Here is a 12,021-nt window from a genome sequence, read left to right as displayed (position 1 = left end):
TCCCTCTCTCTCTCTCTGCCTGCCTCTCCATCCACTTGTGATTTCTCTCTGTCAGATAAATAAATAAAATCTTTAAAAAAAGAAAAGAAAAGAGCTATACCCCGCCAAGTCAGAGTCTTTGCTCTGGGGAGGTTCCGAGGCTCCCAGGATGACGGGCGTTAAACTGCAGGTTCTCAGTCTCAGCTGCACACAGGAATCACCTGGGGGAGCTCAAAAAATAAAAATACTGATGCCTGAGTCCCCTCCTTGGAGATTTTTATTTAATTGGGGTGCAGCCTGGCATCAGAACTCTTGGCCAATTCTGTTCTAAGGTGCAGCCGGGTTGAGACCTGCTGCTCAGAAAGAAAGGATGAGTCAGAATGGAGGCAGGAGGACTACAGGAGGAGGAGTGGGAGGTACCGTGACATCACTCCAGGGGAGCAGCCCAGGCTGCAAGTCAAAGGGCCTTCCGAGCAAGTGCTGGCTAATCCCAGCCTGAATGGCTTTAGCCAGAGCGTGGGGAGTTGTTTAGGGACAGGGATGGGCAAAATCCCAAAAGGAAGATCCAGACTCCATTCTAGAACCCAACAAGACAGGTCGACTAAACCTGAGTGAGCAGAGCCTCGAGTGACATGAGTTGAAAGGAAGAAATGGGCAGGGCCAGATAATGCAGACAATGCATTCAAGGCCCTTTTAGGGGTTCAAGACTAAAACCAAAGTAGTGGTTCTCAAACAGAGCAGACATCTGAATTCCCCAGAGGGCTGGTCAAAATGCAGATTTCCAGGACCCACCTCCCCCCCGCCCTGAGGTTCTGATCCATACATCTGAAATGGAACCCCAGCATGTGCATTTCTAACAAGTTCCCAGATGACATTCTGGCCCCAGGGCCACGCTCTAAGATGCACCATTCCTATCTAAGTCAAGGGAGAAAGCCTGCCCTCCTCCTACCCCCCGGCAGGGACTTTTAGCAGGTTTCAATGTGGTACCAGTTGGTGTTTGCCTTAGGAACATGGTAAGATTTTCCCCGCACTGGTACCCTACATCTTCCCGTGGTAGAGAAGTGTAATAAAGAAAGGGGACGTTCCAAGGAAGGAAGCAGGCTCCCCCCCCCAGGGAAGCACAGGCTTGTGTGAGACCCTGGTTCTACTGGGTAATAATGATTCAGTCTGGAATTCACTAAGTAATTGACATGAACTTCCTGCCTCCCAAGAAGAGCTATCTCCAGTTACTCTTGCCTAAACTCTGTTTTCTTCCCTCCCCCCAGCCCCGCCCCATGATCTTCTACTGTTTTGAAAAAAACAAATGTGTTAATAAGAACTTAGAGCATCAAAACAGTAAAAAAAAAAAAAAAAAAAAAATCTCTCTCTCTCTCTCTCTTTTTTTTTTTTTAAGTTCACCATTTTCTCTGAGGCCAAGGTTAAGCCTACTGCCTTCCTTTTCCTGAGCAGACAGAGATGATGCTGATCAGTGAGAATCCAGGTGCGTCCAGGAAACATGTAGCATAGACAGCTGGATCCAAATTTATATCACCTCATGGAGGCTCTGCTGCTTCTGTTGCTGTGATTTCTGCCTTAGGAGCAAAAGATAAGCAGCGAACCATGGAAAGGATCACTGGCCTTCCCAGGCATCCCTACCCAGCATCCTCCATGCTCTCCCCTATGCAAACCCTTTATGATATACAGAGGCTGTTGAAACCGAGGAAAACATCTGCCTCTGGATTTTCCGTGTCTTTTCTAACAAAGCAGGGGCAGCCATTCAAGCACAGGTTCGTGGCTGAGTTTCCATGCCAATTTGTACCTAGACACAGAGTCCCTACACAGCTCCCTTCTCCTCGCCCAGGTGAGCAAGAGAGACAAGCCCTTCCGTTTTCTAGGGACCAAAACGCTGCTTTGGCAGACGGTCTTCTAAAATTAGTTGGAGCTTTCCCCAGAGTGTCTTGAAGCACCAAATTAATTTTCTGAGTGTCTGCCACTGCTGTTTAGTATAAATGGCCACTGAACCCCTAGTGATCCCCCCGTTCCCAGTACCTCAACTGTCTTCAATTCTGAAGAGTTCTGGAATGCAATGGAAGAACTCTATTCCATATTTCCAGTGTGTATCTGCTTCTCAAGTCCAACAGTGCACAGCTCCCACTCTGGAAACAGTGAGAGTTAAAAGAGTTGTGGGAGAGAGTTTCGCTAATGAAGCTAACATGCAAAAGTACAATTCTGCCCAAGAGAAGGAGCCGCCAATTCTTCTACTTTCAACTCTCCTGGCCCTCGGAATTGCCCTTAGCTTCCGTGGGTTTCTCCTCACTTATGCAGACCAATTGGGCATTGCCAGCATCTTGGATGGCGGTCATAGGGGGCATAAGGATTTCCTAGGATGTGATGCAGTCATACACTGAGGGTACCAGAGTTTTGTTTTTGTTTTTCTGATTGTTTTTAACTTGAAAGAGGTTAGGCTTCTAGGGTTTTTTCCCTGATCTGGAAGGGAGACGTAGAAAAACAGCACCTAAGACTGCCCCAGGGCAAAGCCTACCACTAATTACAATGTTTGTAACTGTACGCAATCTACATTTACAACATACCAAGTTCTATGCTCAAATCTTTACTTTTATCATTTCATTTAACCCCTCTGGCACCTGTATAAAATATCATTATCTCTGTTAAGTTGTTCATTCAACAAACATTTACTGAGTGTCTGTTATATGCCAACTGTTTTTCTAGACACTGAAGATGCTTCAATGAACCAGACAAAAATCCCAACCTTCCTGCAGGTTATGTTCTATTGAGAAAGACAGCAAATAAGATTAATTTGTAAGATATATATAACTGTACAGACAGGAGGAGGAGGTGACACTACCAGCTCAAGGTCACACAGACCACAAGGGGCCAATCTAGGTTTTAATCCCAGAAGTATCTGACCCCAAACCAGGGTAAGGTTTTCCCTGGACAGAAGACTTTCCACCAGCATTTAGTCCAGGATGAAATAGCTCCCCCAGGTGTCTCTGGCCGGGCAGGGATGTCTCCTTTCTCCAGCTTTCTTTGTCATCTGTCTGCATTTATATGCAGCCTTTTTTGTGTTTTCATTTGCACTTCTGTCTGGGTGGGGCATTGTCCTCTGTGCTTTTTGAAAGTGTGCTCGATGTTGAATATTAAGATCCTACTTCTCTTTCCATACCCCTTATACACCAGGCACCCCTTCCACCCCTTATACACGATTAGCCACTTCTTTCTACCTCTAAATTGCTGCACATGGCAGAACATTCCTTGATGCTTTTTTAGAAAAGCCTTTTATGGTAATTATAGCTTTCTTCAAGCGCATTTATGCTCCCCTTTTTACTGTGCTTTAGACATTATTTTCCTCATGCCTAATTTTTGTTAAGGCAAAAAGCCTGCCTACCTGGTAACTGCATCATCGGAGGGATTATTGTTGTTGTTGTTTGGTTTTTCGCTTTTTTTTTCACTGTTTGGAATTCAATGTATACAAAGTCTTGGAGGTGATCACATTTCCCCCCTACCAAAGATGTTGGAGACCTTGAGTTCAGCCAGAAGTCATTTGTTCATTTCCCTATTTATTATTAGCAATCTGAGAGTAAACAAGATAGACACGGCACCTGCCCTGATGGATTTACTTCATAACAGGAGTGCCCAGGGCAGCTGTTCAGTTTGTACACTGCACAATTCTAGGGGCACCATTCAAATTATAGTTGATTATGTGCACATTTATTACAATAATTTTCCAGCAGGTACAGTAAAATGTCTTAAGGAATGGCTGCTACATGGACTAGCAAGATGTTAGACAGCTGCGATACACTGTAGTGGACAAGGTAGGCTAGGATAGGGTGGGGTAGGCCAGGGTAGGGTAGGATAGGATAGGTGAGGCTAAGATAGAATAGGACATGAAAGGGTAAGGTAGGATAGGGTAGGGCAGAATAGGGCAAGGTAGAATAAGGTAGGGCAGGATAGGGTAGGGCAGTGTAGGGCAGTGTAGGGTAGAATGCTATAGAATAAAGGCAACATGACAGGTGTAGCTAGCCTGGATCTGGGAGTTTTGGAAAGGCTCCCTGGAGATGACTTCTGAGTGGGGATCTAAATAATGTGTTGAAGTTAGGCCGATGAAGAAAGAGAAAAAGAAAGACTAAACAGCTTTGATCTCGCCAAACCCTGAAGTGGTACTGAGATGGGCTAACATGAGAACCAGTTCATGTAAGGTCTGTGAGCCAGATTAAGGACTTCAGGGTCTCCCCTGGGGCCAGTGGAAACTTGTGGAAGTGTTTTGAGCAGTGTCTTGAGCGGAGAGAAATGGATGATGCTATAAGACTGGAGGCAGGGAGGCCAGTTAGGAGGCTTTCACAAGAGTCCAGGGGAAAGATGAGGAGACTTGAGTTAATGCAGTGGCACTGGGGGTGGGAGCAGAGGACAGATTCCAGAGATATTTAGGAGGAAGGACAGATAGGACTTCTTATCATTAAGAGAAAAATCAGGCAGGAATTTTTTGTTGACTAAATATAAGACATGGGAGAGCTGGTGGAGGGCAGGGGAGGGTGTTAAAAATGACTCCAGAGTTTTAGTCTTGGGCACTAAAGTACATCGAGGTGCCATTCCTTGATCAAGGGATCAGAGTTTGGGGGGAAAGGGTGTAAAAAGGCTAAATTCTCTTGAGTCTAAGATGCTTGTTAGCCAACAGTTGGAGACATTGAGATGCAAGTTGGAGTCCAGGTCTAGGCATCAGAGGTCTGGAGATGAAAACTCAGGAGTCATCAGAATGTAAGGGTGTGTTTGGGTTGGGTTTTTTCAATCCCAAATTTCTCCTTCAGGTCTAATTTTTTTCAAAGCAAAAAGCCTGCCTACCTCGTGACTATGTTGATGGATTTTTTTTTTAAGTGGTTGAAATTCTGAGTGTGGAAGTCTTAGAAATTAATACCATTTCCATCCTGTAAAAGGCATTGGAAGTCTGATAGAACCAGCCCAAGACATTGCTGATGCCTTTGAAGTTTCTATTTTGATCTTTAAGAAGGAGGCCCCACTATCTTCTCGTGCCTCTCAGGAGCGTTTATAGATAAGGCAGGCTGAAATGATCTAGCACAACCTGACCGAACATTTATTCAAGTATCTACAATGTGCATGACACAATATCAGGTTCTGCGATCCAACAACGAACAAGGAACTCTCCGGTTCCATGGAGTTTGAGCAGGATTAAGTTTGAGCAGGTCTAGAGCAGGATTTCTCAGTCTTGGCACTATTGATATTTGGGGCCATGTCATTGATGTGGGGACTGTCCAGTCAACTGTGGGAGGTTGAGCAGTACCCCTGTCCTCTATGCAAATGATGTCAGTACCATTGTCCCCAAGTTGTTATCCTCAAAAATGTCTCCAGAATTGACAACGTCCTCCAGAAGAAGAAAAGGGAAATAAATAGACTCATTTGAGAATCCCTAGTCTAGAGTCACGGCAGAACCTGAAGTCTCCAGATAGCCAGCAATCTAGCTGTGCAAAGAATCAGAAACTGTGCCTTATCACTTTCTGTATCAGTGATCTCAGAGATGGACACTCAAGGAAATCAGCAGTGCTAGCCTGAAATCCAGGAGACTCCATAGAGGAGACTTCTTGGATCCCCAGGTAGGAGTCCATCAGTCCAATCCAACTTAAGTTATAGGATCCTCTCCAGAGAAAGTTGCCCCCTGATGCCCATTTCCCCTCCAGACTAATTACTTCCTACATTCTGCTTTTCCTTAAGCAGAAGCTGGCTTTGCACTTTACAAACACAACAGATCACCTCCTCAGAAGGCCACCAGCAGAACAAACCTGTGCTGGGGGCAGCTTGGGGTTGCCTAGCAACACCATGCACCTGCCAAGGCTACTTTCTTCCTCTTCAAGCTAAAAGCAAAGTCCTGTCCATTAATTCCCAGCTACCACGAAACTTCTCAGAGATTTGCCAGCTTCCCACTGTTCGTGTTTTCATCTTCCTCATATGATGTGGAGAAAACCTGCTACTGTGGTCTGTTTATCTCACTTCAGTTGGTTGGGGGGAGAAAAAAATCAAGAGAGAAAGAGCAGGGGGGAGGAAAAGCTTCATTTCAGTCTAAGAGCACAGATATTTTGAGTGCATATCTCTGACTGACGTGCTAGTGTTTTTTTGCAAATTTAAATTTTATGTAGTAGACGTGGGTTTCCTACACAATGAGGCTTCTGTTGAGACTTTGGGCATGATTTTAGTCAAACATGAGACCTCAAAATGGCTGAATAACAAAGCACATATAATAGACGGCATGCTGAGCGAATGTTGCTGGGTCTGTCATAGTGTTCCGTGTGACCCATTCAACCAAAACTCTTCTGGTAAAGATTGTAAAGCTGGAGGTGGCTGGAGGTTGGAGATAGACTCTTTTCCTTGAGAACCTCTGAAATGTCCCTTGGGTTTTTCCTACCGAGTCTCATTTTGCTCCTGTAGAAATGTTTTATGGTATTTCTCTGAAACTGGGGATGGCTTTTACTCCCTGAACATTCTCACAGTCTGAACAAGAGGGATGTCACTGGTTCTGCAGGCAGGGCCCAGAGCGGGCGGGGGCGGGGGGGGGGGGCGACCAGCTTGGTAAGGAAAGGAATAGACATGTGAATCTGGGCCTCTGGGCTCTGTAAGGATAGGTGTGAATACCAGCACGTCTTTGTGGAGGAACGCAAGCACTTAGGCTTCGTTTGCATCCTGGATTCAGTGCTGGGCCTACTGCAGCCAAAGAAAACAGGTTCTCTGGCAACAGTTTCCTGCTTTCTCCTCTCAAGACAGCTCAGCTTCCTCACAGAGATCTCCCCACAGAGAACTTCTCTTTCACTCACCCTCTTCTCTCAGGGCCTAACCCCATACCACATTCTGGAAAGGATGGGAGGGAACGAGCATTCAAAAGTAAGATACCATACATAAATTTATAGATACATTTCAACTCACTTTCAGACCCTCCAGACCTTTTTTCCGAGGAGGAGGCCTTAAAATTCCCACCACTGCCACATGCACAAATTGGGTTTATTGGCATTCTCATGAGGGTTACTCAAGAGAAGAGAGGAAAGATGGCAGGCGAAGGCCTCTGGAACACGGGAGGGAGAAGTAAGGGGAGATGCATGCTTTTGATGCAGAAGATTTGGGCCAGAATGGTTTCAAATCAATGACTTCCCTCACTGCAAAGCTCTTCATCCCCCCACCACAACCCAGTCTACCTTGCATTTCATGTGGTTTAAAAAAAATACACAGAGTGGGGCGCCTGGGTGACTCAGTGGGTTAAAGCCTCTGCCTTCTGCTCAGGGTCCTGAGTTCGAGTCCTGCATCGGGCTCTCTGCTCAGAAGGGAGCCTGCTTCCTCCTCTCTCTCTGCCTGCCTCTCTGCCTACTTGTGATCTCTGTCTGTCAAATAAATAAATAAAACCTTTAAAAAAAAAACACAGAGCTGGAGATAGACATGGTGACAGAGAGGGAGACAGAATTAAAGGTAGATATTCAGGGAAGATACTTTCTGAGGACAATGACATTAGTGGTCATTTGGGGTCTATTTAAATGAAGTAAGAAAACACACCTAGATTGCACAACTCTGTAAATTTGCTACAAGTCACTGAATTGTGCACTTAACACAGGTGAATTTTATGGTATATAAATTATGACTCAATAAAGCTGTTAAAGGAAAAATGAAAACATATCCAGGAATTCTTGCCAGCAAGTAGATTTTGTGAGGGTGGCAACATCCTACCGATTCTGTGCTGCTCTCTGCATCTTCTAGAAGGTGGCAGGGGCTCTGCTGGGGAGACTGTCCCACCCTGCTTTAATGGCCCGCCCCTTGCCACCCTTTCTCATCTTCCCACACCCACGTTTCTGGGCCCCCCACTCAGGTCAGAAAGGTGGTAGCCACAGTTGTTTTAGGTGCTGGAGCAATTAGGGAATTAGGCAGGCTGCTGATTTCATACTTTTCCCCACCCCCAAAAAAGAGGAAAGAAAGAAAAGTTTACCACAAAGTAAGAATTACTTGAATGCCACCTCATTCCTCATATACATACACATTTTTCTCTTTTCCCTGTTCAAGGCACTAAGTACCTACTCCTCCCACGGCCTTTAGACTCAGCAGTATTTTCAAATTATGCTATAAATAGGTTGAATGATAAACAGTCAACATTTTCAAGTGCCCCTTAAAACTAAATATTACAAAAATACAAGAATAGCCCAGGAGAACCAGCCTGTTCTTCATCCTAAGAAGCTTGTGATAATCACATATAAATATATCCTTAAAATTCTGAAAGATGGAAGGCACTTTGCCTCCATCCTGGGTTGATAGGGAATTTCCTGTCTTCCACAGAAAGTATTTCTAAAAAAGAAAGAAAGAAAAATGAAAGAAAGAAAGAAAAAAGGGGGTTTTGTTTTTTGTTTTTTTGTGTTTTTTTGAGGTAGCCTCAATCTTAAACTACTAGCTGGAAATTACAGCCTACCTAGGCTTGTAATCTCAGAGCTGGTTTAGTTTTCTGGAATATTCCCCACTTTGGGAAGGTTGCCTCAGACCCCTTCACACAGGTCAGTGTCATTGGGGATCCCCTGCATCTGGGACCCCATGTGCCTTGCGACTGCATGTATTGCCTGCTTCCCCTACTCTTTCGAAGGCAGGCACGGGCCCCACTCTGAGGCTGGCCCAGTGGCTGCCCTGCGGCCTTGCTCCCCCTTTGCATGGCTCCCCTGCTGCCCCAGCGCGGCCTCGCGCCCCTCCTTCTCATCCTCTGCATTTCTCCAACCAGATGGCTGCCCCGATTTGTGCAACGGCAACGGGAGATGCACACTGGGTCAGAACAGCTGGCAGTGTGTCTGCCAGACCGGCTGGAGAGGGCCCGGATGCAACGTTGCCATGGAAACCTCCTGTGCTGATAACAAGGATAATGAGGGAGGTGAGCAAGCGTCTTCTCATTCCCAGCCCCTCAAGTGCAGAGCATTGTGTATCCTTCCGTCATGAGTCATTTTTCCTGAAAGACCTCCCCCATACTATTGTCAAATGCTGTTGTAACATTTCTTTTGAAGTAAATGCCGCAGAGGACGGGCATCTTTGGGCCAGTGGGAGGCTCCTGGAGACAAGGGCTGGGACTACTGGGGTTTGAAGAGGGCTTTGGATTTTCAAGTACACACCACCCCCAGAAAGGTGGCTGGGCCCTGGCTTGGCCCTTGGGTGCGCATTCCTGCCTGAGCCTTTGAGGCTGGGAGTTACAAATGAATGGATGGTGATGGCCACAGTATGTGTTTCACGCTAGACTCAGACATTTCAGGCAATCCCTTCATCCTTACGACACTTTGAGATGTTCCTTTGTAAATGAGGAAACTGAGGCTTAGACCACAGTTAAGTAACTGTTTTAAGAGAAGTCAACCACCAATAGTAAAATTGGAACCCAGACCCGGATCTGACTCCAAAGTCCGCGTTCTGACCCGTGGCTGGCAAACTATAACCTCTGCTGCTCACATCCAGCCCACTGCCTGGTTTTACATGAGCAGCAAAATGGTTTTTACATTTCTAAAGTTTGGGGGATGGGATCTAAAGAGGAACAATATTTCAAGATATGTGCAAAGTGGGATTCAAATTTTAGTGTGTACATATAAAGTTTTATTGGACCATAACAATGCCTGTCAATGTATGCTTCACCCTCAAAGACAGCATTGAGGGGATGGACACAGACCACATGGCTGGTAAAGCCTAAAATATTTACTCTCGGACCCTTTATGGGAAATTTGCTGATCCCTGTTCTGAACCTCTGGACTGGATTTTCCTGTGTTATCCCTGATGGAGTGCTGAGATCCTGGGGCTAAATGGGGCTGCGGTAGCACATGGGCTGTGTGATTTCCTAAGACCATGGAGCAATGCTGCCTTAACATTCAGGACAGGTGGGTGACCTACTCCCGCCAAAAGGACTAAATGGTCAGAATTCCTTCAGAGCAGAAGTAGTTTCAGGGTGTAAGAGGATCCACGCATCCAACTATTTGACTTCATAGAAATGCATCTGGTCCCACCCTGTCAATCCCTGTGCTCGGAGAATATCAGCTTCTGCCCCCATGGCCCCAGGGCGTCGGCTTAGGTAGTGTCCAGAAAGGGGAGCAATCCACCAGGTGATGGATGAAAGTACTAGATACTCTGTTTTTATTTTTCCTCATCATCTTAATAGACACTTGCAATTTCCATAATCTATTATTGCTGTTATACTTGTACATAATGTGTAAATAAGCAAATGTACATACAAAGATAGGAGTACACCAATCAAAAAAGTTTATAGGCCTGATATAATTTACAGAGCTCCCATTCATTCATTTAGCTTCCTGAAATGGAGCCAAAATAGAAATCACTTTAATTCATTTTTCAATGAACTGAGCCATAACAGCATATATCCATCCATTTTTTTTCCCCCAAGAGAGACCGTCACAATTGCATTCCTTCTCCTGATAAGGTCTGGTCCCTGGTGATTTCACCTAGCAAAGAAGTTGCTTACACATCAGCTCCCTTCCTCTTCCAGAAAGGAGCTGCTGTCCGGGCTCCCTTCTCCACTGCAGGTGTCAGCAGCTGGAAAGATAGGAAATGGCTGGAATGCTGCATGTAGGGGAGGGGGACTGACTCAGTCTCCCCCATACGCCCTGCACCATCGGCATCCCTCTCTACCAACCCTGTGGCTCCTTTCAGGAGCCCAAGTTCCTGACACAGGAGAACTGAAGGAGGGGGTGGGGGAGAGGTGCTCAGTGTTGGACGGTCTAAGCCTGAGGACTGCTCTGTAGGCACGTGCAGCCCAGGGTCCCTCCTGGTGGGCAGAGGCAGAGCGTCAGGAAGGCAAGGCACAGAAGCAAATGAGGCAGTGATTATGCTAAAGACAATAATGGCCTTGTTATGGGAACTATTAAAGCGAACCTCCCAAGGAAGTAATTAGCCACCAGGAAAAAAAAAAAAAAAAGGCTCTGCACAGTGTTTATAAAAAGAAACTCCCAGTTAATTCAGAGTTGCTTATGTCAGGTGAGAGAGGTAGACGCTCGGATTGTCTCTCACCCGGTGTAAGCAATTCACAATTAACTGAGTTCTTTTTTTGGAGGAGATTTCCTCGGTGCGGAGTATCCTTTTTATGGTTAATTACTTCCCTAGGAGGTGTGCTAAGCACTTTACTGTTTATTGATAAATATTAAAGTTGCTCCTCATCAACTCCAGACAATCCGGCAGCACACTGATTATATCACTTTTGTGTTTGTTTTGGTGGGGGTAGGAGTTCTGCCCCAGGCTCTTTCCTGCTCTGGGCGCTCTCGGCAGGGCTATGGGCTTTCTGAACCTGACAGTAGGTCAGAGGATGGATGCCGGCCTGGGGAGCAGCTGCAATGAACACATTTGTTTTGAGCTCATGAATGGGAAAGTAATAGAGTGCTCGTCCACAGTGAGCTGGAAGAGGCAAATCATTTTTTCATCTGGGAACACTCTACGTTTTAAAAAAAAAAAAAAAAGAATCTCAGTTGAAAGTGATAGATATTTTTTTTATTTTAAACTGAGATAGATATAGATCCAAATATGGACACAGATATTTGAAGCCCTTATCAGCCTTTTTCAACCTGGGTTCCTCTGGAAGAAAATTAGTCCCTGGTGCCTTGTGGCCACTCATAGTCCAGAAACTGTAGCTGACACCACAACCGCCTGGAGCGCTTGATTAAACAAACACAGATTGCCAGATCTTTTCGCCCAGAATTCCAGATTTTGCAGGTATGGGGAGGGGGGTAACAGGAATTTTAATTTTGAGGAAATTTCCAGGTAATGCAGAGGCAGATTCTCTTTGCGAACCATTGTCCTGAGACATTCATTGTCTAGAATAAATTGACTTGTCTCCTGTGTGTCCAAAAAGGTACCACCAAAGTGCTGTCTTTAGAAGACCTGAGAAACTGGGGCACCTGGGTGGCTCAGTGGGTTGCGCCGCTGCCTTCGACGCGGGTCATGATCTCAGGGTCCTGGGATCGAGTCCCGCATCGGGCTCTCTGCTAGGCAGGGAGCCTGCTTCCTCTCTCTCTCTCTCTCTCTCTCTCTCTGCCTGCCTCT

The 12,021-nt window shown here is 45.8% G+C and overlaps 1 protein-coding gene across 17 annotated transcripts in view; it reads left to right on the top strand.

The window, feature by feature from the left end:
* The window catches only part of TENM2 (teneurin transmembrane protein 2), a 1,132,942-nt gene that overhangs the window by 1,011,044 nt on the left and 109,877 nt on the right, over positions 1 to 12,021 (top strand). For all 17 annotated transcript variants that reach the window (XM_044229881.1, XM_044229874.1, XM_044229866.1 and 14 more), the window contains one exon: positions 8,723 to 8,869. In XM_044229881.1, coding sequence (XP_044085816.1) covers positions 8,723 to 8,869 — 147 coding nt within the window. The remainder of the gene's footprint in view (positions 1 to 8,722; positions 8,870 to 12,021) is intronic.

The sequence above is a fragment of the Neovison vison genome, chromosome 1 (assembly GCF_020171115.1).
Source record: "Neovison vison isolate M4711 chromosome 1, ASM_NN_V1, whole genome shotgun sequence".
NCBI classification, from domain to species: Eukaryota; Metazoa; Chordata; class Mammalia; order Carnivora; family Mustelidae; genus Neogale; species Neogale vison.
This window is presented reverse-complemented; position numbering and strand designations above follow the sequence as displayed.